At 46.1% G+C, this 27,534-nt stretch overlaps 1 protein-coding gene across 1 annotated transcript in view; it reads right to left on the bottom strand.

Annotated features, from left to right (window-relative positions):
- Nucleotides 1-27,534, bottom strand: part of LOC102230440 (sodium channel protein type 2 subunit alpha-like) — a 116,317-nt gene that overhangs the window by 42,110 nt on the left and 46,673 nt on the right. The window contains exons 10-19 of the mRNA XM_023326813.1: nt 19,056-19,197; nt 18,405-18,602; nt 18,150-18,332; nt 17,819-18,076; nt 16,937-17,062; nt 12,503-12,623; nt 10,961-11,199; nt 3,399-3,572; nt 2,156-2,317; nt 1,889-2,083 (exon numbers count right to left, since the gene is read on the bottom strand). Coding sequence (XP_023182581.1) covers nt 1,889-2,083; nt 2,156-2,317; nt 3,399-3,572; nt 10,961-11,199; nt 12,503-12,623; nt 16,937-17,062; nt 17,819-18,076; nt 18,150-18,332; nt 18,405-18,602; nt 19,056-19,197 — 1,798 coding nt within the window. The remainder of the gene's footprint in view (nt 1-1,888; nt 2,084-2,155; nt 2,318-3,398; nt 3,573-10,960; nt 11,200-12,502; nt 12,624-16,936; nt 17,063-17,818; nt 18,077-18,149; nt 18,333-18,404; nt 18,603-19,055; nt 19,198-27,534) is intronic.

Here is a 27,534-nt window from a genome sequence, read left to right as displayed (position 1 = left end):
TGTGTGTGTGTGTGTGTGTGTGTGTGTGTGTGTGTGTGTGTGTGCTGTATCAGCCTCATTATTAAATCTCCATCAGCGCATTAAGCCAGCAGCTGAGAGGAGTCGAGTTATTGCTGCGAACTCTGAGAGTCGTTACGATCCGCTGACGGACGGAGAGACGGAGAAACTTCAGGCTGATCAGAACCAGGAAGAGGAGGAAGAGGAGGAGGAAGAGGAAGAGGAGGAAGAGGAAATAAGAAGCTGCTCCTCTCCTGAAGTCGAGACGTTTTCAGGATCATAAAGTTACTTTTGGATCTAGTTATTATCTCCATCAGATGCTGAAATGCTTCCGGTGTTTCCTGGTTTGGGAATTTCGTGCTTCCTGAACATCCGCTCCTCTGGCTGTGACTCTGTGTTTTTGGGTCAGAACATCGGAGCGGGCCGGAGGAACTCCTGCAGAACCGATCCAGAACAGAAACAGGAAGAGGAGCAGAACTCTGCAGCTCCAGTAGAAACCAGCTGCTGCTCTGATTCGTCCCATTAAAACAGATTCATCACAGCAGATCTGCAGAAATCAGAATCTCAGCCGTTTGATTTGATTCAGAATCTGTTCAAACGGTTCTGGAGATTCAGTTTAAATTATTTCACTGACGAGGAAAAGACACAATTAGAATATTTGTCTAAAACACTGAAATATTATCGGTTTTCCATCAGTTTATTTAAAAATCTACAACTTAAATGACCAGAATTAAGTTTAGTTAGTTTATCTGTCTGGTTTTTACTCAAATAAAAAATATTTACATCAATAATTGGTGGTTATAGTATATGTTATATATATATTATATGTGAACTGCATTACAACAGATCAATAATCATGATTTATCGATTTCTCTTTCTACCAAAAACTGGAGGATAAAAGTTTCAGTCGGGTTTTTAGATCTTAACTCTACAATTTTGTTCATTTTATTTGTTGTTTTGTTTATTTATTCTGAATATTTAAAATGTTTTGCAGTTCCAGTGTTAAATGCTCATTAAAATTTAAAGTTTATTGATCTTTGAGAATATATTCTTGCATTATTATTAGTATTAGTATTATTAATATGCCATTAGCATCATATTAGTTGAAAATGGTGTGAAAATAAAAATATTCTCGTTTATCACAAGAACTTCTGGGATAATTTATCGTCCAGTAATTTTTATCCTGACAGGATCAGAGACGTTCGAATTAAACACATTTAAAATTTATTTTTGAGTCTTTTGAATTCAGAAGAGAAACTTTTTTTTCTCCATCTCTACTGATCTGTAGGTCGACTGAAGAGACCAGAATCAGAACCAGAACCTCAGCAGCCAGAAACGCCGCAGCTGGAAACACAGACGTTCAATCAGAGGTGCACCGATTTATCGTCCAGCCGATTTATCGTCTAACTGATTTATCGTCCAACTGATTTATCGTCCAACTGATTTATCGTCTAACCGATTTCCTTAATTTTGTGATCATTGATCATCAGATACTTAAATGTGAAGCTGATCTGATCTTTATCTGTAAAGGTCTAAAAATCAGCTGCTGTCTCCTTACGCTGCAGTGAGTTTGACTGTTAACCCCTCCCACAATCTTAGCCCCGCCCACCAGTTTAGCCCCGCCCACCAGGTTGTGTCTGAATGTTTACAGTAACAATAGTCGCCCATCTGTTACCAACTCAGTGACTTTATTATATTTAGAAATGTTTCAGAATCGGCAGGTCAATCTTTTTTAAAGATCAGGAATCAGCCGTAAAACTGCAATCGGTGCACGTCTACTTTCCACCCAGCCCAGCCCAAACCGGGTCCAGCTGGTCCGGTTCAGAAGCAGCAGCCTCTCTAACAGACCCTGCGGCAGCAGCGCCCCCTGGCGGCCCTCGGAGGAACTCACCACCAGGTTTCCGATAACCATGACCAGCATGAAGACGAGGATGCAGAGCGGCTGCCCCGCCACCTCCATGCAGTCCCACATGGTCTCGATCCACTCGCCGCACAGAACCCGGAACACGATGAGGAAGGAGTGGAAGAAGTCCTTCATGTGCCAGCGGGGGAGGACGCAGTCCTTGGAGATCTTACACACACACTCCTGCAGGAGCACAGCAGAGGTTAGACACGGCGCCGGCCCCGGCCCGGCCACCGGGGGGCGACGGCGGCCCACCTGGTAGTTCTTCCCGAACAGCTGCATCCCCACCACGGCGAAGATGAAGACGATGATGGCGAGGACCAGCGTCAGGTTGCCCAGGGCGCCCATGGAGTTCCCGATGATCTTGATGAGCGTGTTGAGGGTCGGCCAGGAGCGGGCCAGCTTAAAAACACGCAGCTGGGGCGGAACAGGGGACAGGGGTCAGAGGTCAACAGTCGGAAACAACAGGAAAAATAACCTTTAATTTAGGATTCAATCAACTCTGACTGACTGGACCAGATGTAGATCTGAGTTTCAGATACAAAATGATCAGCAGCTCCAAAAAAAGCAGGAAGTGGACTACAGCGCAGGGCATTCTGGGTAAATACAACCAAAGCTAACGTGCTAGCCTAGCGCTAGCAGCAGAAATGGCTCCTGGTCTTCAGCCAATGACTAAAGAGAAAAATCTGTCGTCTCCATCTTGTTTCCATCTGGTGAAGAAGGAAGTTGCTCTCAGTGTCTTCAGAGGTTTTTGTGTCGTTTCCTTCAGTGGTTCTTGGTGCAGCGCCCCCACAGGCCAGGAGGGGAACAGGTTGGTTTGGGTCAGAACCACAGCAGCTGGAGGTGGAGCAGATGATGGAGTTCTGGTTCCAGTAGAACCGGATCGACCGGACCATCAGGAGGGAAAAACAGCCTTAGAGACTTTTAAAGCAAATATGAGTAAAATGTTGGAAAAGAAGCAGATCTCCGGTTATCCTGGATCCATCAGCAGAACAGAGGATTTTTCTTCTTCTGCAGCATCTATCAGGTCACATAAATCAGAGAAGAAGAAGAAACAATCTGCAGATGCAACCAGTGAGGATGAGGAGGATGAAGGGGTGTCATCATGGTGGGGGGTCCTGCAGGAAGACGGAGATCCTCAGAGTGACACTTCCTGAGATCAGTGAGGACAGATGAAGATCCGAGTTGCTGCTGACGCCTCCGCTCCACTCCGCCTGATCGGTCAGAAACTGGGCCACAGCTGGACTATTGGGCTAAATGACATCACTCTGCACCGACCAATCAGCACGCACCATCAACCCAAACATCTCAGAGGGAATCACTTCTCGTCTGGTTCGGTTTTCCACCAACAGAAACCAAAGCGGTTGAGGCAGGATCAGTAGCTACACGCTACGCATGTGGGTGCTGCGTTGGAGCGGGCGCCAAAATGAAACATCACTACTGGTTGGTATTGTCTGTGTTTAGCAGCAGGTCTGGTCCGGCGGCTGTGGGGACGTACCAGCCGGAAGGAGCGCAGGACGCTGAGCCCCTCCACATCAGACAATCCGAGCTCCATGAGGCTGAGGCACACGATGATGCTGTCGAAGATGTTCCAGCCCGTCTGGAAGTAGTAGTACGGGTCCAAGGCGATGATCTTCAGAACCATCTCCGCTGTGAAGATCCCCGAGAAAACCTGAGGGAGCACAAACACAGGGGTCACAGAGGTCACACTGGGGTCACTCACACTGAGTCCAACCAACCGGGTCTAGTTCTCCAGAACTCCTGAAGCAAAGCAACAGCGACTTAAAAAAAAAATTAAAGTTTAAGTGTGTGAGGGGGTGTAGGCGTGTGTGTGTGGTTGTGTGTCCTGTCTGTCTCTGTGTTGCCCTGTGACAGACCTTTTGACCTCCAGGTGACCCTGCCTCTCAACCGAAACACTCGCTAGAGAAAGGCAGCAGCTCCTCCTGACCCCATCAAGGTCAAGGGTTTAAGAAAATGGATGTTCAGCTGCTTATTGGATAAATCATAATGTTTTTGTTTCTTATTTTTTATTTTGTTCATGCAGACATCAGAACATTTGGTTCCGTTCTGCAGTCACTTCAACACAACATCACAACTTCATTTTAGATTTTTCATTTTCTGGTAACAAAAACTCCCACAAAGTTATTTTAGTTTGTTTTTTATGCAGTAAAGATAATTTTTCATTCACTGCTGGTTTAGGGAAACAAATCTATTTTTTGTGTTTTGTCTGAATAGAAAGAGGCTGTAACCATTAAAACTGGTTCAAAATGAATAATATTTATAAAATTGTATGAACACAATAACTACATGAATGGAGTAAAAATACTGTATCAGGTTATTACCAGACAGCAGCCATGTGACCCTGAAAGCAGAAGTAAATAAAAATGTTTCAGTCGTTTCGTTGTATTTTATGTTTTCAAGGCTCTGCAGCAGAGAGAATATTTGGGTCCGTTTTATAATCTTCCAGGAATCAGAGGAATAAAACTCAGATGTATAAATGAATGTTTGTGTAAATAGAGAGAAGCGACCCAGAGCCTCGCTGCGGCTCCGTAATGATGACATCAGGCTGAGAGGAAACCAGAAGCTCTCAGGTAAACACAGAGACTCAGAGCAGCTAAACGAAGGCCATGGAGAGCCAGAGGGCGCGCTTCAGGTTCAGCCCACGTCCACACGCAGCCGTGTCGCCTCCGATCACCGTCGCTCCGCTTTCTGGAAGCCGGCAGGAGTTGAGCTGCAGCTGCAGCGGCGGCGGCGGCGGCGGCGGCGGCGGCGGCGCGCTGACCGCCGCTGCAATGTTACTGCATGCTTCAGTTAGCATGGAGCCCCGCGCCACTCAGCTGGGAGTCACGCTGCTGTAGCATGCACACTGCATCCGCTTCATGGACACGGAAACCAAGGCGACATCATGAATTCATCTCTGCGGTTTCCATGGTAACCAGCAGGCAAACATCAGCAGTGTGCTCTGATAAACAGGCAGCAGAGTCCCAACACAAGGCCAGGGTGGAAAGGCATCAGAAATGACTTCAGATTACCGTCCATCAATCTGAGAAGGGTTCAAAGGTCATCGTCTCAAACTGACCTGGACATGTGCCGAGGCGACCCTGTGACCTCAGTGGACAGAAGCAACAATGGAGAGAAAAACTGGACCAAGAAACTTTATAAAGACCAGAGAGGCTGAGAAAAACCAGCAGAACCAGTTTAACCCACTGCTCCCACTCCAGATACTAGCTACATGCTACAGCTCTGTTAGCATGACGGCATCTGTTTGAACTCCGTGTGTGTTTCTGGTACTGAGTTTGTGTGTATTAGCATGTGTGTGTGTGTTAGCATATCTAAGTTTGCATGTTTCCTTTGACTGATTTATGTGTGTTAGCATATTAATGTATGTTAACATGTTTGTGTGTGTTACCATGGCTACCTGTGTTAGCATGACTGTGTGTGTTAGCATGACGGGGTGTGTTAGCATGACGTGTGCGTTAGCATGACTGTGTGCGTTAGCATGACGGGTGTGTTAGCATGACGTGTGCGTTAGCATGACTGTGTGTGTTAGCATGACGTGTGCGTTAGCATGACGGGGTGTGTTAGCATGACGGGGTGTGTTAGCATGACGGGGTGTGTTAGCATGACGGGTGTGTTAGCATGACGGTTAGCATATTTGTAGGTGCTGGAATGTCTTTATGCGTTAGCGTTCTCTGTGTGTTAGCATTGTCTATGTTTGTTAGCATGCGTGTTTGTGTGTGTTAGCATATTATTATTATTATTATGTTCTCATGTCAGTGTGTGTTAGCTGGTGTGTGTTTCAGGATCAGTGTGTTCAGAGCAGCAGAGTGTGTGAAGCCTCCAGGATGATCCCGTTTCGCCTCGGGGCTCATTAGCTCTGCAGAGCGTTGATTAGCTTCTCCTCATGATTACTGACATCAGGTTTAGCTCTCTGCTGCTCTCTGGGTTCAGCCACATCATGATGATGATGATGATGATGATGATGATGAGGCAGGTCAGAGTCAGAACGTTCTTTAATGGTTCTAATAAACCTGGATCTCAGTAACTGGATCTATCTGATCCGGTTCTGCTCACAGTTCCAGTTTAACTCATTTACACTCATAATGTCAGTTTATTATTTTTACTTCTGTTCTCTCATTGTGTTGTTGTTTTTGCATATTGTGTGGCGTTTCTCCGCTCCTGTTTCTCTGACGTCAGAGCGACTGATGCTAACGAAGTTAAACTCGGCTCAGCTGTCAAACATCAGCAGCAGCTGCTGCTTCCCTGCAACCAAAAGCATCAGTGAGCAGAAAAACTGGCTGCTTTATGCAACTCAGTAAATATGAAACTATGACCTTTAAAAGGCGTCAGCTGAAGTCAATCAAACACCTTCCTGTTCACCAAGTTACAGCAACATATTTACAGATGTTTTCCATTAAAATGCTAAAAAACTTTACTGCAAATCTTTGAAAAGAATAATTCATTTTAGTTTATTTAATTTAGCAACACAAATGAGAACTTTCTTCTAAAAGTTTGAGGTTTTTAGCAAACTGGATGTAAATGTCTGAGTAAAATGTTTAGGGATGTTTGTGGCCTAATCAAAGTAAAAATAATTTATGTTAAACTGAACATTTTACATCTAAGAAGTTCTCATCTTAAAAACCCATAAAAATGTTAAACATCATCAGCTTCACTTTCTGAAACTCAAACTGAAGTCAGGGGCCACATGAAGGTTTTCCACGGACCTTAAATGGCCCTCGGGCCACACTTTGACCCCCTGCCTCAGATAAAAACCTTCCTGAACTAAAATGAATAAACTTCATGTCTGTTTAATGTCTGATAACGAAGACCAATAGGAAACTGAAATGAAGTTTTATAAAGACGACATTCAGTTTGGACTGGTGTCATAGAACCAAACTGTATCTATAATGATCTATAGATCAGTATTTATAGATACTGATCTACAGATCAGTATCTATAAATACTGATCTACAGTCCAGCAGCTGATGGTTCTGATCCGGTTCCTCTGGTTTATGATGTTTAACTTCCTCTGACTTTCTGATTCACTGAAAGAAACACGACTGACCAGCAGCTACGTTCACATCAGAGCGTGTTGGGGTGTGTGTGTGTGTGTGTGTGTGCGTGTGTGTGTGTGTGTGTGTGTGTGTGTGTGTGTGCGTGTGTGTGTGTGTGTGTGTGTGTGTGTGTGTGTGTGTGTGTGTGTGTGTGTGTGTGTGTGTGTGTGTGTGTGCCGTAGGCTCTTGAACAGGGATGTTGACATCAGCACTCACTAATAACAGTAACATCAGCAGAGAGAGGATGACTATGTGAGGAAGACGCGTGATTATTTTTGTCACAACCAGGCAGATATAATGAGTAAGCAGCACTACAACACACACACACACACACACACACACACACCCCGGCGGCTGCAGCAGACGATCATTAAGCAGAATGTTCTGAGGTTTCGTCCTTCTTGTTTTAACTCCATTAAATCGTCTCAGATTTAATCTGAAGAACATTAAACCAACATTTCCTGTTTTATCGTTAAACTTCCTGCTCTGCCTCAGTGCCTCTGAGCAAGAACCGACGTCCAGCAGAGGACAGGCGTCCAGCAGAGGACAGGCGTCCAGCAGAGGACAGGCGTCCAGCAGAGGACAGACGTCCAGCAGAGGACAGACGTCCAGCAGAAGAATGACGTCCAGCAGAAGAATGACGTCCAGCAGAGGACAGGCGTCCAGCAGAGGACAGGCGTCCAGCAGAGGACAGGCGTCCAGCAGAGGACAGACGTCCAGCAGAAGAATGACGTCCAGCAGAGGACAGACGTCCAGCAGAGGACAGGCGTCCAGCAGAGGACAGGCGTCCAGCAGAGGTCAGCAGCCGCCTGACCCCAGTTATACTGAAACGTTTCACAAACAGTTTCGGTTTCAGGACTTGAAGAGAAGCTGAATATAAATATACAGAATATTCATCCAGCTGCTCTATTTTTATTTATTAATGTAAAACTTTTTATTTCCACATCCAGAAAGTCAGTAATTCACTTCTGGTTTGTTTAGAGTTTTCTTTATCAATTTTCATTCTCATATTCAATCAATTGAAATATTAATAAAAAGTTTATGTATTTCTGTAACTCAGTTCACAGGAAAATTATGTTATATAGATTAATTAAACACAGATTGATGGTTTAAAGCTTTTATTTCTGTTAATGTTGATTATTCCCCATTTAATAAAAACTGTTTAAAATTAGCCTAAAGGCTTTTATTTTGAAAAGCTACTTCTGACAATCGAATAATTTCTATGTATTGAATATTAATGGTTACAGTGTTTGTGTTTAATCTCTGTGATCCTGCAGAGTTTAAAGTATTGAAGGACGATGAGCTTCGATGAGGAAGAGGAGGAGGAGGAAGATATCAACCTGTTTTGGTTTTCTGATGTCAGAAATGCTCTAAAACGTAATAATTTCCCTTCATGATGGATTTATTCTGAATATTTGAAGTGTTTTAATAATTACATTAACTGTTGGAAAAACTGAATTTTGTTCTGCAGATAAAATGATTTGTTTTTAAATCACGGCTCCGTTCAGATAAAATGTTTCTCCAAACTGAACTCCCAGTCTGAATCTCCACCAGAATCACTGAAGCCAGTTAAACTCCACATGAAGCCTCCAACCAGGAGCAGCTCACCCTGACCTCTGACCTCTGACCTTAAGGAAGCTTAGCAGCGTCAACACTTTCCTCCTAACTTTTCAGACTCTCTCGTCTCCAAACCAAGACAAAGCTTCCAGGAAACGTGTCGGAGCAGCTGCTCTGTCATCTGAAGGCGCTGCTGGAAATGAAATAAGTGGAAGATCTCTGGTGAAACAGAATCAGCTCGGCCTCCAAACATAAATCAGGATGTCAGGAAACAAAGCCTCCCCACAACAGAGACATTAAAGGTTAGCGGCGCTCAGCGCAGGTCGGCTGCTTCTCTGCGGATAAAAGCCTCCTCTGAATGTTGGAGGTGTTTGCTCGGATGGAAATATGGAAACGCAGAGAGCGCCGCTGAAAAGCAAACAGCGAGCGCATTAGCTGACATTGATTGTGTCAGCAGGGAGGCGTCCTGACATGATCCAGCTTACATAACCCTGAGAGGCGCGCAGCCCACAGAAAGGCCACCGAAATGCTAAGCAAACATCTGCCGGGATTAGAGGTTTGATCCGGTAAGGAACTTCAGACTTCAACCTTTCTCAGCCGCACAGCAACTCCAAAGTGTTTACGCTGCAGAAGACGGCGGCCGCATCAAACAGGAAGCGAGGCGACAGCAGCGTTACATAATCCACCGACAACAGGAAGAGGCTGAGGGCCGGCGGCGCTAACGCTAACAAACACCGAGGAATCAACACCGAGTAGAAATCACCTGCTTCATTAAAACACATGAAAGACCTTAGAGTCGCTTAGCAACCATCAGCTTCGTCTACCATCACAAACGTAAACATGGGGAAGTTTCCTAAACTCTGTGGAGATTTTAACTTAGAATGACGGATCTGAGTCGGAACCAGGATTTTAAATCTGTTCTGAGTCAAACTGATCATCACAGGATTGAACAAACAGGAAATGATCAGAGAACTTCCTGTCTGCGTTTCGTAACAGCATTAACGTTTCGATTCGTTCAGATTTTATCTGCAGCCATCAAACTCCAGTTTAACGTTATAATTTAAATCTTCTAATGTCCTTAAATGTTGTATTTATGTTTCTACTGTCTGTTTTTCTTGTTTTAAAGAGTTTATGTGGAGAGGAAATGGAATTGCAGTACAAACTTCAAAATAAGAGCCTGAATATAAATTTCTTAAACAAAATTTCAACACATATGTTGAACTTTATTCAGCTGAAAGTTTATAAAACATCCAAATAAATTATGCTTCAGAATTTATCTGTAAAGATTTATTTTATTATTGCTAAAAGCGCTAAACGTTTTGAAAGTTAACATAATCACTGAAACGCTAAACATTAGCTCTGCTATTAGCGCATTAGCGGTAGCGTGCCCACCACAGCTGACAGCAGAACAAATTATCATTTTTAGTTTGTTTTAATTCATAACACAATAATAAAAAATACTTTTATGTCCTGATGGAGCAGCATGACTGGATGATTTTTACTTTTGAATAATGAAGAAACAACATGAATGATTCAAACAGCTTGTTTGTATTTCTGGATATTTTTATCCAGTTATTTCCAGTAACTTCAGGTGAAATCGTCGCTGTTTGACCCGGAACATGAAGGATCCTCTCTGAAGCAGCAGCGTACCACGTCAGGCCCCAGCTCCAGAGGTTAAACCACACAGCTGCAGGTTGTTTCTACTTTTAAACCTCGTTAGCATTTGGTTTCCGCCCAGCTGAGGCCGGCTGACACGCCGGCTCTGCCCAGGTGTGCAGCGCTCTGGCCCAGGGCCGTTCACACCTCAGGTGAACCAATTAGCATAGCGCTTCCACCGATCAGCGGCCTGAAGGTCGTCTGCGGGGTCAAACCACGCGGCTAGTCACTAGCTGACCCGCTTCTGTCAGCTCCGATACACTGACTCACCTCCAAACATTCCTGGTTTAACTGGAAACGCAGCAGGTCAGGATTTATTTTCATCCCGAGGTCTGAGAGACTTTCAGCTCGTTTCACACCAGGTTTCTTCTTCTTCTGTCACTTCCAACCAACATCACCGCCTCCTCCACGGCGCCAAAGTTAGTTTGGTGAAAATCTCCTGCAGCAAATCCTCTACAGACTGACCCAGTTCAGCTACATGGACCAGAAAATAGACTGATCCCATTCAGAAACATGGATCAGAACCAGAAAATAGACTGATCCCATTCAGAAACATGGATCAGAACCAGAACCGCCTCTTCCTACAAAATCTTCCACACATTCAACTACAGAAAACCCAGAAAATACAACCAACCATCATCCATCCATTCATCCAACCAACATCCAACATCCATCCATTCATCCATCCATCTGTCCAACCATCCATCCATCCAACCAGCATCCAACATCCATCCATCCGTCCGTCCATCCATCCATCCATCCATCCATCCATCCATCCATCCATCCGTCCTACCAGGTTTCCGATGCTCAGCATGCCGTTGAACTCGTCCGTCATTGGGTAATGCTCCATGGCCATGAAGAGCGTGTTGAGGACGATGCAGACGGTGATGGCCAGGTCCAGGAAGGGATCCATCACCATGATCTTCACCAGCTGTTTCAGCCGCAGCCAGGAGGGGGAGCACTCCCACACCAGGTATCGGTGGGCGAACACGTACCAGCAGGGGTGGCACTTCTTATGGGACTCCTCCAGTTCTGCCCAGATGAAGACACACAGCAGCTTTTATCTGCTAATCAGTCCAAACATTTCCAGATTTTTCTACACACAGCAGCAGAGGAGTTTGTAGTTTGTAGTTTGTGGGTCAGAAGTTTGTTTTGACTCCAGACTGGAAGGATTTCATCCTGGAGTAAGGCGGCAGGGCGGGGAGCGGAGATGAATCAGAGAGGACAGCAGTGGGTTTTTGTGTTTTCCTGTATAATGATCTGTTCTCTAAGAGCAGCGAGCGCCGGGGGGGAGACGGTGACTCAGCAACCCAACAAACACACACAGGAGGCTGATTGCACGGTAAATGAGGGTAACCACGATGCCACACTCCTTCTCCTCTCTTTTATTCAGTTTCTGTGCGTCCCTCTCCTCTTTCTGACAAACAAAGCACTCGTTCCCCTGAGGACGGCGGGAGCCACAACAAACCCAGACTCTCTTACACGACCCAGTTTTAGCTCAATCTGCTGCCGTCCGGCGGTTTCGTGGATTCTGACATGTTTCTGGTTCTTCTTGCAGTTTTGCATGATGTTGCATTAATTTGACCACTTCAGGTCGACTCTGGACTCGTTGTTATTGGTGTTCTGTTTATCTCATGCTGGTCGGTTTCCTCTGTCCTTTCTGTGGATTTTCTTTCTGGGCTTAATTATCGCGCCGGTTCTGAGTCAGTCCGTCAGTTTGGAAACAGTTTTAACTGAAGTCGTTTTCATTTTCGTTGAGCTTTTTCAGACTTTCTCTATCCTAGATTTAAGCTTCACCTGTTGGACCGACGGACTGGCTGTAGATTCTGGAATACTTTGGTCTACAGAGGATTCGGGAGTCATGTCTGGGTGGGTCGGTGCAGGTCGGTGCGGTTCGGTTCTGTCCACTGCTGGTTGGACTCTCACTGGGCAGACGAGGTTAAACCCAAACTCTAAACTACTTATTAAGCATTTGAAATTGGGCCTCTGTCTCTTTAAAACCTCCTGCTCTCTCTGAAGCTCCGCCTCCAGGAAGTCGCCCCAACATGGCTCCTCTATTAACCCTTTAATGTTTTAATGGGGGAACCCTTTAATGGGGAGGAGCTGCGTCTGTAGGCGGGGCTAGGTCCATTCAGGCGTTTTCAACAGCTGAATGGTTGCCATGGAGATTAAAGGGTTTGTGAAACATGCATGAAGGAATCAAAGCAAATCTCCATGTTTGTTTCTGAGTGAAAAACATTAAAACATGTTTGGCTAAAGGGGTTGATTCTACATGACACTGTCCCTTTAAGCAGAGCGCTGCAGGTGAAGGTGTTGCCGTGGCGCCGCTCCTCACCCTCCATGACGTCGGTCAGGTAGCTGGCGGCACTCATAGCCCTCCCCCTCCGCTCTGACCCCTGCGTGGACGAAGGTCGAGGCAGCAGCATGGTGCTGAGCTCCGTGGTGGACGTCGGGACCTGAGACACACAGAGGAGACGTTAGCGAAGACGTTAGCTTCCTGTCCGGCGGCAGGAAGTGGCCGAGGACACTTCCTGCCGCCGGACAGGAAGCTCGTTTCAGTTTCCCTCCTGGATCAGGAGCCTCTTCCTGCTCATTCAGAAACATGCACTCTGCTTTCTGTCGGGTCAAGCGGCGCGCCACGCTGCCATTGTCGGAGTTCCCATCACCACGGCAACAGATGAGCAGGTAATGACTGGAGTTCAATAGATGAGAGAAATGGATGAGGAGCTCAGGCGGTGAAAAGGACTGCTGAGGTTTTCAGAACCACAGAAACATCCACTTGACTCCAACCTGAAAACCTGCTGCAGGATTTTATGAAACGATGAAGTTTAGAAAGAGAGAGAGAGAGAGAGAGAGAGAGAGAGAGAGAGAGAGAGAGAGAGAGAGCAGAACGATGAAACGTTCCGATCAGTTGCAGTGTTTCATCCCGTCTGTCTGCTTCCTGCTTCCTGCAGACAGACGGGTCCTACAGGCCTTTAGTCTTGACTAACAGACTTTTAATGGTTGCTGTCATTTCAGTTGACCTTTGACCTCCAGACAGGAAGAGGACTAAAGTGAAACTTTCCATGTTTCCATCATGTTTCTACCAGCTGTGATTCCTGCTGTTTTGTTATCAGTGAAATAATCTGATTATTGATTATTGATCTGCTCACATTAATTAGGATCAAATTAAGATTTACAGAGTCCAGACTTTTAATCCAAATCCAATTAACATAAGGTTATTAAATTTACATCTACATTTAAGATTTTATAACTTTTGACATGCAGTTTCTGTGTAAATTATAATTAAATACTATAATGTAATCAAAGCTGATCGTCCAATCAGAGACGAGCTTCTGGTCTCAGATATAAATCTGAACATGAAACTGATCATGTTCCCTTGTGGTCAACAGGAAATGACCTGGAACTGGGATCCGAACATACATCCTGTCAGGCGGACATTTTGTTGGTCTCCATGGAGACAGAGAGCTGCTGCAGAGCGTCACAGAAAACCTTCCAATAAAAAACCTTCCAATAAAAAACCTTCCAATAAAAAACCTTAAGTTGTTTCTAGGTGTTTTTGATAAACTGTTGCCAGATTTCTTGCTAGTTGCTCTTTAGAAAAAGCTAAGCTAGTATCTTCCTGGTTCTGACCACACCTTCTTAGCTCCTCCTCTTGCCACGCCCATAAGTGTATAAGCTCCGCCCACTTCATTAGTTTGTTTTCTTTCCTTTAGTAAAGAATCTGATGAATCCATCCAGCCAGTTCCTGGTTTCCCTGAGGAGGATCCAGCTGTGGATGACTGAAACAGTCCAACTTGACCAAAGTTCTGCAGAACTTCCCACATTAACCCTGTGTGGATGAACCTCGGCGCTCCCAGGTGAGGCTCTGACCTCTCGGTGACCCTCACCTGCTCAGGTGTAATTACGTAACGCTTCCTGTGCGGCTCCGGGGCCGTGGCGCAGGGCCTGAAGGTCGGCGCCCACGCCGCCTCCGTCCTGTCTGCCGATGCAGGAAAGCACCAGGGAAACTCTGAACTCCCACCTGCTCCAGCTCAGCTTCCTGCGGCGGCCGCGGGTCGCCATGGTGACATTTCTCTGCTAATAAAGCATGTGCTGTCTGCGTCCGCCGCCCACTCAGAGCTGCAGGTCTGGGTTGTTGGAGGCAGAAACGCTTTCTCACAACATGACACCATAAACCGACCAGCACAGAACTCCCACTCAGCCCGGCAGCACAGGAACTGTTCTAAACGCAGCAGGACGGGTTTGACCCAACATGGAGGAATCAGAGGTTCTGACAGAACCTAGAAACGCCTGAGCATGTCTAGCGGCGCTCCAGAACCTGAAACTGGATCAGAACCTGAAACTGGATCAGATTCAGAAACACAAACAGCAGCAGTTCCTCCAAACGTTTCACCAGGTTTCACACAAACTTCAGAGTCCGGTTGGGTTTCATGTGACTGAGCCGAGCAGAACCAAACAGAAACACAAAATCTGAAAAGTGTGGCGTGCTTTTGTTTCTGTCCCCCTTTAATCCGGTACCCCAAAGCAAAAAAAAATAAACTAACCTTTCAGAAGCCTCCTAATCAGAACCCAGAGTCCAGCTGTAATCTGATTCCATCAGTTCTGGTTCTGGTTCTGAACCAGGAAGAAGAAACTCAAAGTTTACAGAAACTCATAAGAAGTCCGGTTTGCTACAAACCATGGAAGAGAAGCAAACAGCTGAAAGTTGAACTTCCAGACCAACATGGTGGTGGCAGCATCATGCTGAGGGACAGGCAGCCAGTCCAATCTGATGACAAGATGGAGTAATTCAGGTTAAAACGAAATGAAAATCTATTTGAAGAGCCGAGACTGGAGACGAGGTTCACCTTCCAGCAGGAAAACATCCATCTATTCAATGGCCTAGTCAAAGTCCAGACCTGAATCAGAGAAATGGAGCTGCAGCCAGAGGCAGTTCTACATATCCAAACCTTTTCACAAAACAGTGAAGTTTAACAGAATTTAGGCTCACAAATTATTTTATTTTTTTCAAATGTAATTTTTTTTGTGTTTTTTTTTCCTTTTACCAGAAGAAAAAGGAGCAACGACAAACGAAACACTATAATTTAATAAAGTCTGACTTCTGCAGAAAATGGAGCTGTGAATCATTTAGATCTGAAACATAAACTGCATGTTTGTCTCGTTTCAAAGAAAAACAAACAGATAAAAACAAGTTGAATTTTTCTGGGAATAAATATCGTCTGAGGAAACGATATTTATTGATATTTATCGATATTTATCGTTTCCTCTGGTTGGAAACGTCCATCCAGACACCAAACTGTCTTTGTTTCTCTGAACTGAATAAAATCCTGTTCAGTTGTTATCGTTTGTCTCTGAATCTGTGAACGCTCCAGAAACAGGATTATATAATCCGCCTGCCGCAGCTTTAAGGTCAGCAGACATGAACAAATGTCGCCACGTTAGCGTTAGCTTCTACACAACCATTCAGCGGCTTCGCTCAGCCAGACCCAAATCTCAGATGTGATTTTCACCTCTGCTGGACGGAACGGCACAGAGGCACAGCGCTCATCCGCTGGGGTCGGCCCGGGGTCAAAGGTCGAAGTGCTAAACCTGCTAACGCTAATCTGTGATACTGGACGGTCAGTAGTGGTTGAGGCGACTGCTGAACCTGATATCAGTCACTTCAGGGGACTCCTGGTAGACCTGGAGTACAACATACTTTGACTAGGACCTTTGGACTCATCCATCATGGCGTCATTAAGGTAAAATTTCCAGAACTGAAAACGCCTCCAGATCTTCTAGAACCAGAACAGACCCACAGTCTGACCTCAGTCTGGTCTCTACTGTGTTCAGAAAACCTCAGGCAGTTTTCTTTCTATGAATATGCTTCTGAAACTTGTTTATTCATAAATATATTCATTCCTAACATGTAAATAGGAAGTAGCCTAGCATGTAGCAGAGAGTGCCGCCTCCTGCAGGTTTGGACTCAGGTTGGTTCCTCTGGTAAGGCACAGAAACGCCAGAGGACGAGACGGACTCTACAGCAGAACCGGTTCAAAAAATCCGTTTCCGTTTCATTTTTAACGCCTCAAATCTCTCAGAAGATCCAAGAATCACCTCAGGCCACCATCAAAACCTTTTTACAAAACAGATAGAAGACATTTTCATGCTGTCATTTCCATCAAGCTTCTCTGACGTTACAGAAACATTTCATTCTCCCAGACATTAGAAACCATGAGACCAAAACACCAAACTGAAACTTTTATCATCCAGGTTCTGGTAGAAAAACCATAAATTATGCAAATAGAAATTATTGAGCTGGTCTTAATTTATCAAGTGATTGATTTATTAATTTACTGATTTATTCATTTATTGCGACAGGCCAACTAAAGGACATAAAAATCGTTTATGGAAACACGGCTGGGGAAGGACTTGGACCCGTCCTGTTCAGGTTCTGTTCAGGTTCTGTTTGTGATTTTGGTCGCAGATGAAACATAAAATAAATAACTGATTGATTAATAAGATGAAGCGACTCTCAGTGTCTCTGTTGGTATGTTTGGGTTCTGGAGGCGGTGTTACCTGAGCCGGTTGGTGTGTGTGTGTGTGTGTGTGTGTGTGTGTGTGTGTGTGTGTGTGTGTGTGTGTGTGTGTGTGTGTGTGTGTGTGTGTGTGTGTGTGTGTGTGTGTGTGTGTGTGTGTGCGTGCGTGTGTGTTGCAGCTATGCGAAGCGTTGGTTCAGACGTGTGTGTGTTGCGGCTGCAGGAGGCAGCAGTGTTTCCAAACTCACGCTCTCCTCCTTGACCTTCTCCATGGTGCAGGTAGGCAGCTGCCCCTGCAGCGGCGGCGGGGAGACCCCGTTCTGGTCCATGGAGACGAACAGCTTCCCGTTGACGTTCAGGGTGGGATAAAACACCTGGAGGCGGATCAGAAGGCAGAGGTCAGAGGTTAACGAGTCAGACGTGTCAAAGGCCACTCAGTGATAACCACGGTTACCACGGTGACAGGCCTGCAGGAGGTCACGAGGGTTCATCCCTACAGAAAAGTTCAGCAAGGCTAAACAGGAGCCTCCATGTTTGAGCAGTGATGTCATAAGGGGGAGGAGCCAAACCAAATCAGAGGAATGCTGGATGTAAACGGCGGCCATGATGGAGGGAAGAGACAGAAATCATTTGCTGAAAGTTTTTCCTGCTGATGATGATAAACAAGAAGTTTTTTCTTCATTAATTCAAAAGGTGGTTGTTTTATTATCAGCACAACTATAAATAAAATATTATATTTTAATGTAGAAAATGGAGATGTAATTAATTCTAGACCTGCAGGTTTACTGTTTAAATAAAAACCTGCAGAAACATGTTTTAAAACTTTTATTCTGTTATGATTGTTTTTTGTTTTTACAGTTTTTATTCTGTTCATGACGTTTACAGATAAACTTTGCTCTCATATTAAAGTCACTGGATGTTTGTGGTTCTGTTTACTATGAAATGAACTAAAAACAAAATAATAATGAATCCTTTCTGCTTTCCATTGTTAGACTGTATGTTGACCTTTGACCTCCAGTGATGTTTCTGTAGCAGGAATCTGTTGATGTTTGACCTGCTGACCTCCTTTAGCCGTCTGGATGTCAGACAGGCCGGGTCCAGTGTGACGGGTCGGCGGATCCTCGGCTCACCTGGGAGTTCCTGCTGGCCGTGCTGTAGGTGCTGAGTCTGCGTTTGGGCCAGGGGTTGGTCAGGATGCCGCTGAACGTCCCGCCGCTGTACGTCCTGCCACCGACGCCATCCACCACGTCGCCGGGAACGCTGAACTCATCGTCCGCCATCTCGCCTTCCGACCCTCGGCTCCTCAGCCGGAAGTTAAAGATGGACGACACCTGACTGCTTCGTCGCGTCCGCGTGGAGAAGGAGCGAGCGAGGAGAGGATGGAGGGCCTGGCGGCGCAGAGGGCGGAGCCGTGAGGCTTTTATTCTGAAAGGGTGACGCCCGGCGCCGGTTCAGACTCACCTTTCCCCCGTCCATCAAGTCCACCTGCAGCAGCTTCTCCTCCGACAGGTTCCCCTCCCCGTCGGCCACACCCATCAGCGCCTGGCTCCGCCTCCGCTCCTCAGAGCTATCCAATGGCGGGCCAAGAGGTGAGAGGTCTGGTGAGGTCAGGGAGTCGGAGTCCGGCGGTTTCTGCGCCGCCATCTGGAGAACGGAGGAGTTCCGGTCAACAGGCTGAAGAGGTCCAGAGGTCGTGACCTGCTGACCCCGACCCACCTGCTGCTCTTTCTTCAGTCTCTCCATGGCCTGCTGGAACTCGCGCTCCTTCTGACACGCCTCGGCGATGGTGGCCTGGTTCTGCTCCTCGTACGCCATGGCGACCACGGCCAGGATCAGGTTGATCAGGTAGAAGGAGCCCAGGAAGATGACCACCACGAAGAACACCATGTAGGTCTTCCCGGCCGACCGCAGCGTCTGGCCCAAACACACACAGGAAGCAGAACGGTGACATCACTTCCTCTCTTCTCCAGGTCCGATTGATCCAACAACCAATAATTAATAACTAATTTTAACTCTGAGCACCGTGAAGGGAACATATGATGAGCCAAATTAGCATCTCCAAAATAAACAGATTGTTCAACAGTTTAAATGAAACAGAGCAAAGATCAGATGTTAGCTGCTTAGCGTTAGCATCAAGACGGTTTCCACGGTGAATATTAATGCATATGAACAATGTTCAGAACCTGAGAACCTTCTGGACCAGAAGGTTATTTATTGACCTTATCAATAAATAAGATAATTTATTCAGTTTCAGGTTATTTGATCATTTAGAACCTGGAACAAGCTAAACAATGCACAGGTAGACGTGACTAAAACTATACGTCCAGAACGTCTCAGCGGGTCAGAGTGGACCCAGAGCGTCATTACGTGGTGGTAGAGGTTCTCCCAGTAATCCTGGGTCATCAGCCGGAACAGCGACAGGAAGGCCCAGCCGAACGTGTCGAAGCTGGTGTAGCCGTAGTTTGGGTTTCTGCCCGTCTTCAGGCAGTCGAACCCATCGGGACACTTCCTGCAACACAGAGCAGCAGCAGAGTCAGGAACCATCCTGGTTCTGGTTCTGGTTCTGGTTCTGACTGGACTGGCTCATTAGGGTCAGGCTCCGCCCACATTCACAGAAACACACAGAAAAAACCTGATTCATGTTCATCATGTTCACCTCCAACACAAAGCAGCTGCTTAACGAACCAATCAATCAATCAATCAATCAATCAATTTATTAGTTCAGCACACTTCAGAATCGAGGCAGTTCAAAGTGCTTTATATCATAAAACCACAAAAATAAAAAGTTATAAAAACATTATAAAGTCACCAGTTTGAGAAACCAGAAACAAACATCAACATGTAAAACTTACTATGAATCTTTAACCAGCTGGGTTTTTATTCTGGATTTAAATAAACTCAGGGTTTCGGCTGTTTTGCAGTTTTCTAGAAGTTTGTTCCAGATTAGTGAAGAATAGAAGCTGAATGCTGCGTCTCTGCTTCCGCAGCATCAGAAACAGAAACGCAGCATCGTGTTTACAGACGTCCAGTCTGACTGAGCTGGAGACGATTCACTGACTGGAATGTCCAGCATGTGTGTGATCTGCAGAGCCGTGTCCAGCATGTGTGTGATCTGCAGAGCCGTGTCCAGCATGTGTGTGATCTGCAGAGCCGTTAGCAGCGGCTCTGACTCATTGGGGTGAAAATAAACGGAAAATCTGAGCCAAACGGGACAGGAACACGGATCGATCCTGATTGGATCAAACTGAGACGGATCTGCTGATGTTCCAGTCCAGAGTGACTGAAGGATGAACTCATCACACACACACACACACACACACACACACACACACACACACACACACACACACCATGAAGAGTGTGTCATTCCTCCACTTCCATCCATCCGTCTCCTGATGAGTGAGTCAACATGGAGGCATGTGAGAGAGTGTGTGATGGCTGCGCCGCTTCCCATCGCCACAAACCTCAGAGAGTGTGTGTGTGTGTGTGTGTGTGTGCGCGCGCGCGTGCGAAGTGTCACAGCATGACAGCTAGCGGTTATCTCCGACACACACCTCCATCTGTGTTAATGGAGGGACGCCACTTCAGAAGCAGCACTCACAGTGAAGGAGGCCCCTCAGCAGGGGCCACTAACACCCCAACACACACACACACACACACACACACACACACACACACACACACACACAGTCTGCTGCGGTGGAGACACCAAGCTTCAAACACTTCCAGTCTAAAAGTGGACCAGAACCACAGAACCTGACCCGTCACCTTCATGGTGGGACTCTGAAGGAGACCAGAAGTTTAGAGCAGCGAGGAGGTGAAGGAGACGGAGGAGACGGAGGAGACGAAGGAGACGGAGGAGACGACCTGTCCTCAGAGACATGATGCTCTGTCCTCTGATGGAGACGGAGTTTTGGGAACATAAAAGCTAAAATTATTTAACCGACTGTCGGTCGATAAAATCAAAAAGTTTTTACTGTTTTTTATGTGACAGGATATTTTAGTGTTTTTCAAATTAAATATTTCCTTTCATACTAAATAAAGATTCTTATTGTTGCTCATAATGTTTATTCAGAAACATTTTAATATTTTATAAACTGCCAGTTTGTCTCATTTCTGTATTTATGGATTTGTTTGTAGTTTATATTTATATATCTATATTTATTGATATTTATGTATTATTCTTTGACACACTGAGCGTACTGTGATTCTGTATAAATTAAAATTTTATTCTCCTGTTTTGAAGATACATATTTTGACCTGCATCACACACACAAACACACACACCTCTAATTATAACACACAGGTAAACTCCCCCAGGAGGAGAGAAACCTGCATCGCCATAGCAACCGTGTCCCGGCGCTGGTTGCCGTGGAGACGGTTTCTCCGCAGGGAGACGGGGACGTGGTGTTTTCCTGGGAATGTTCCGGAGGTTCCTCCCAGAACGCCGGCTGACCTCTGACCTCTGCTCTTCATCACGGAGGAAGGTAATCCGGTTAGACGGACAGCAGAGTTCATCAGCGCCGTAATCTGATTCCAGCAGCTCGCCTCAGTCGGGTTTAACCTGCTAATCTAATTCCAGACGTCCTAATCCAATCCCGGTCTAACCTACTGAACAGCTGGAGGAGCGGCTGAGTCTCTGTGGGTCGGTTCTGTTCAGCCGCTTTGATCCGGTTCCCCTGAGCCCGGTTCAGGTTAGCTTCTAATAATCTGACCGAACTAATCTAATCTGGATAAAGTCAGAATAAAACTGCAGATCAGTTCACTGATAGATATGATCAGTTAATAATCAGATTAATAATAATCTAATCTGTTATTAACAATAATAATAATCTGATTATTAATCACGTTGGCAGCAGGAGCCATCAGAACCGTCCAGAACCACCTGCAGGTTCTGCTGGGAACTTTGTCAGAACAGAACCGCTCAGTCCGACCCGCAGCTGGAGCGTCTGATCAGAACCGCCTGTTCTTCAGATCCGGCTCCAGAACCTCTGAGTTCTGTGTTCAAACTGGATCCGGCTCCTGCAGGAGCAGCAGAACCAGGAGGCGGGTCGGCGCCGCGGATCGGGCCGACAGGCAGCTAAAATAAACTCCAAACTCCTGGAGTTTATTTGAATTTTCTGTCTTGTTTCCTTCTCACTGCCTGATGAACAGAAAGTTTGCATCTTATTATTATTCTGGTTACTTTCACATTTTTCAAACAAAATATTAAAATAAATCCTGAGTGTGTTATAATGATGGTTCTGGCTGGGACCGGCCCGGCAGCACCAGCGTATTGGGTCATGCAGTAATAACTGGGTCATTAGGCGGGAACATGAGGAACATGAGAGCCATCCGCTAAACAAACACATTTAGGTCCAGAGAGTCGGTTTCCCGCAGCGCTGCGCCGGACCGAGCCGCTGACCGCGGCGGTCAACTCATCCCGCGGCTCGTTACCGAGCGCCGCCGAGCCGCGGCTGGCTGTGGTTCACACACTTCACGGCGCTCAGCGGGATGCCGCGCAGCGCTCCATCCTGCTGGCTTCAGCAGCTGATTCATAGCAGCAGCAGGCTGGGGAGGGGGGACGCCGTGGCTACAGGAATAGAGTCTGAGGGGGCGGAGGCGACCGAGGCGACCAGCGGGACCGACGGGACCGCAGGCGTGGGCCGCTGCCGGGCCGGCTGCCGCCTGGATCGATACAGAGAGAAACTCTGTCCGTCTCTGGAGCTTTCACCAACTTTACACTGCAAAAACACAAAACCTTACCGAGACATTTTAACTTTACTTTATGTGCAAAAACCTTGAAGATAAAACTAACTTATAAATAACTTTTCACAAGAGTTTTATTAAAGTTAATAACAGCTAAATATTGTTTTTCCTAAAAAGTAGCAGCTCCTCTGACTCAACTTACAAAACTGGAAAAATGTAAATAAAATATTAAAGTGGCAGTAATCATATTAATTATGATTTAATAGAAATTTTACTTCCAGATTTAACGCCTTGATGTACTCTTCCACCAGGTGTTTGCTAATTGCTGCTGGCTAGTCTGAAGGAACTGAGAGGAAAGAACAGCTGAATGGTTGCCATGGAGATAAAATGATTCTCAAACATGAAAGAATCAAAGCAATAAGTTTCTTTTTGATGATGGAATTTTTTTTTAAATCAACTATAGAATTATTAGATCAAGAACTCCTAGTTTTATAAATTAATGACCTAAGACAAGCTCCTATATTTTGCTGAAAAGTTTCTTTTAAATTTTGTTTTATTCCAACTGAACTAAGACATTTGCAAAACAAACTAGACCAAAATATTTGGTCATATTCTGTGTTTTTGCAGTGTAGCTGCTAATTTTTCTCTGATAATTCAGAAACTAGTTGACCTCTGACGTTTACCGGCTGCAGAATCCAAACAAACCGGGTCCTGGTGGGTCAGAGGTCACCAGTCTGCAAAATGAGTTCTGGATGGAAAATAAAACCTTAATTCTGAACTCAACTGTTCATCCAATCAGAGTTAACTTTGCCTTGTTGCTAGGCAGAATAAAACGACTCAAACCAACTGAACCTGTGTGGATCTTTCCTCACAGGAGCAGCAGAACCTTCTCTGGTGTCGGATCAGAACCAGAACATTTCCCGCCTCTCTCTCCGTTGGGTCACATGGTTCCATCGATCGGATCCAGTGTCAACAGCGTTAATTCATTCTGTGTCAATAAAGCTGTTTGTGGGTAAATATTTCTTCACTTCCTCCTCCATCATGGAGCTCATCATGTCTGTTTGGTTCTGACCCGATTGTACAGAGTCAACAGGACAAACCTGGGTTCATTTCACACAAAACTCACCAGAACCAGAACCCGAACCCGAACCCGAACCAGGACCGCACAGAAAAACGTCTAAGGCCAAAGGTCATGATCCAACCATCAGAGAGACTCCATGAACCAGAACCACTGCTGACCCGGAAGAGCACAAAGACGGGCCTTCATGGAGAATCTGAGTCCAGTTTCATCTGGAGTGAAACTAACAGAACCGAATGAAACATGGTGGTGGCAGCATGATGCTGTGGGCCTGCTCTGCTGCTCCATGCTCTGGATGTAACTGGTCCATTCTTCACGTTTTTCACGATTTGTGGAAATTCAACACAATTATGGTCAGAATCACAGAAACACGCAACGCCAACTCCCACCTGCAGGTGGCAGCGTCTCCAACTTCTACGACCAAAAACAGTCAATCAGCCGGAGCTGAGAACCTGGTCTCCATGGCAACCATTAGATCTGAAGGACAAAGAAACTTTTCCATCCCACCATCACAAACAAAAACATGGATCTGTTGGATGAAGTTGGATGTTGGGACTCATAAACTTTCTGAGTCCCAACATCCAACATTAGGCAGCAGCATCAGGAGGCACAGCAGCATCAGGAGGCGCAGCAGCATCAGGAGGCGCAGCAGCATCAGGAGGCGCAGCAGCATCAGGAGGATGAAATGTGACTTTCATCCATCGATGAAACGATGAATTATCGTTTCTGCTCCCAGCAAGAGTTCAGGACGAATCTGAATCAACATGTCGGCCATCTTGGCGTGGACTGCAGCAGAAGGTCAGACTGTCCAACATCCTTCTCACTTGTCCCTCAGCGTTCCCGCGCCGAGCCGAAGAGAGAGAGAGGAGGATTGTGGGTAATGTGTTCTCATTAACACCGTGTGACAGCAGCGTTCTCTGTTCTGCTGCTGTGACCCGGTTCTCCCTCTGGGATCGATAAAGTTCATCTCAAGCCTCCAGCGTGGGCCGATCCCGGCGCCGCCTGCGCCGCGTTCCCGGCAACATGTGATGAAGATGAAGCCATAGAGGAAGATTTACAGCGGGACTCGGAGGGCAGACCAAACCGGGACAGAAACAGTTCAACCCAGAGACGAGAAGGAACATAAAGCTTCAGAAAGTTTAGTGGAGGAAGACAGAGAGGAGATGAAGATTCAGGTCTGGACGAATGGACCAGCAGGTGAGTCCAGGGAGCCATTTTACTAAGTCAACGTTTCCTTCAGTTGTTATAAAAATGTTTTATGACTTAAAAGAAATTTGACATTGAAATTAGGTCTCTGTAGTACGGAGCCCCTAAGGGGACATGGAGAGAAAAAAAAAGGAAAGAAATCCCGACTTATTATCTCGAGATCCCGACTTATTATCTCGAGATCCCGACTTATTATCTCGAGATCCCGACTTATTATCCCGACTTATTATCTCGAGATCCCGACTTATTATCTCGAGATCCCGCGACATTTCTGAAAAATCGCGAGTTACTTTTTTTGGGGGGGAAAGGCATGTTTTTATGCGGTAAACGTGGGGGAGTGTGTCTACATTGATTATGGAGGACGACTTATATCATTTTCTGCGGTCCAGAGATGTCCCAGAGGAGGATATCATGCACATGCAATTTAGCGTACATCCATCGGTAACCGTGAAGCTGTCCAGAGGACTGTAGCTGGTTATTAATGAATTCTACCAAAACTGCCAAGTCGGAAAAGGACTTGCGCCGAATGAGTCCCCGCGCTCTGAAAACTCTCTTCAGATGTCTCTCACTAATACTAAATCCATGTCTGCTGTCAAGCGCTGATTTAATGTGTTTATACTCAAGCCCAAGCTCGAAATAAAAATCTATATATCTACCCCCACAGTGATCACCATCACTGTGATTAGGTCGTTATGTACTGATGTCGGGATCTCGAGATAATAAGTCGGGATTTCTTTCCTTTTTTTTTCTCTCCATGTCCCCTTAGGGGCTCCGTACTGTAGAGACCAAGATGGCGGCGCGTGAACAACGCGAGGCTCAGCGTCTCTCCAGAATCTGCTCTTTAGTGGTTTTTTATCTATTCATTACTGGACTATTTTTTCAGAATTGCACAGCGTTGCTGCGCTACAGCAGACACGAACTTCTGGACCTTTGGAGCTACAATTTTGACTCTATGATCGCAGATCTGAGACTCATCCCAGAGATCTCCAGAACACCGGAGGCTGCTCACTTCTCCCGGCCGGGTGGAAGGGTACGCAGGCCGCGACGAGAACGTAAACAGAGGCGGGGTAAGCGTGGAGGAGTGTGAGCTAGGCTAAAGCTAACACAACATCGGCTCCCTTTACCCAGCATGTTCCTCGCCAATGTCCATTCTCTGGCTAATAAAATGGACGAGTTACGACTATCCATCACGAGTGACAGACGGATTATGGACTCAAATGTCATGTTTTTCACCGAAACATGGCTAAACAACAGCTGCCCGGAAAATGCTATCCAGCTAGTGGACGCTACACACACCGAGCCGACAGGACAGCAGGTGACTCCGGCAAGACCAGAGGCGCAGGTTTGTGCATTTATATTAACAAAGCTTGGTTCCTGGGAGTCCACATCTTCACACACACATACAACCTGTACATTTTATCTGCCATTATTTATCTATAATCCATTCCCTAACATTCTTATATATTCTGTATAATCTGTATAATCTGTGCATATAGCTCCCATATTTATATTTATACACAATATCTATATCTCTTGCTATAACCCCTTATAGTCCATACATACAGAGTCTTGTACATCTGTAAATAAATATCTATATCTCGTAGAGCAATTCTGGATAGATGCAAACTACATCTGGTTGCTTGTACTTGTGACAGTGCAATGACAATAAAGTTGAATTCTATTCTATTCTATTCTATTCTGTCCCTTTAAGAAGATCCTGATCTTAGCAGGTTAGAGGTCAAAGGTCATGGCTTGTTGTCTTTGACTGCATCAGGATGGAGCATGAGACCCAGTCCCCTCCCACCATCTGCCCTGCACGGCGGTGGAGGGGTGATGATGTGGGCTGGAAATGGAGCGCGCCCCCAACAGAGAGAAGCAGCTCCACTTAGAGCAGCGATACTGAAACCAGGCGGGTTATCGATCCGTGTTGCTTTCAGCGTAATGTTTCATCCATTTAGATCAGAGTCTGTGTGTGTGTGTGTGTGTGTGCGTGTGTGTGTGTGTGTGTGTGTGGGCGGTCAGCCTGCAGGTGCATCGACACGCCGCGCTGCTCCACCCAGACAGACACACAGCAGCAAACTGATTTAATGAAACACGGAGCGTTTGGAGCGTCAACATGGCAACCAGCGGCCGGCTAATGGAATGATGAATACGGCCTGCGTGACGCGGCGTGTTCCTGGAAAACCTGCCCCCCCGCCGGCCATTTCCTCACGCCGCGGCGGCCATATTTCTTCCTAACTGCTGCGATGACAGCGGAGTCTTTCTGAGAACAAGCCGGGTCAATGATGATTAAAGACACACCTTTCTACCGGCCCCTCCTGCTGCTGGGCGCCAGCAAGGCACAAACAGAAACATCACAGATTTTATAGCAGAACCGGCCAGCGGATCAAACCCGGTCCGACCGGATCCAAACCCGGTCCAATCGCAGCGGTCTGGACGAGTTCAGATACGGCAGAAAAAACTGAAGAAAGCAGGTGAGCCGTCCTGCAGCCATTCATTTAAAGCTCTGGTCCCAAATTAGTTTCATGAGGAATAAAAACGTCTCTAAAAATAAAACGAAGCAGAAAAATCTGCTGATGAAACATTAAAACCTGCAGAGACCAGAAGAAAAGGTGGAAACAATCTGACATGTTAATGGTTGAACTGGAGTCAACCTGGACGAGGATCAGTGGGTCAGTTTGGACTCTGGTTCCAGTGGGAGGATGAAGTGAAGGAGTTTTGTCCAAACAGCCAATAGTTGCAAAAAATCTGCTGTTTAGAACCAGAACCAGAACCAGAACAAGAGTTAGCGGCTAGCTGCTAACTTCTCCCATTCAGGCTGACCAACTCTCCAGAGCAGATGGTTACCATGGATACGCTGGTGCTAACCGGACA

This window comes from Xiphophorus maculatus, chromosome 21 (assembly GCF_002775205.1).
Source record: "Xiphophorus maculatus strain JP 163 A chromosome 21, X_maculatus-5.0-male, whole genome shotgun sequence".
In the NCBI taxonomy this organism is placed as follows: Eukaryota; Metazoa; Chordata; class Actinopteri; order Cyprinodontiformes; family Poeciliidae; genus Xiphophorus; species Xiphophorus maculatus.
This window is presented reverse-complemented; position numbering and strand designations above follow the sequence as displayed.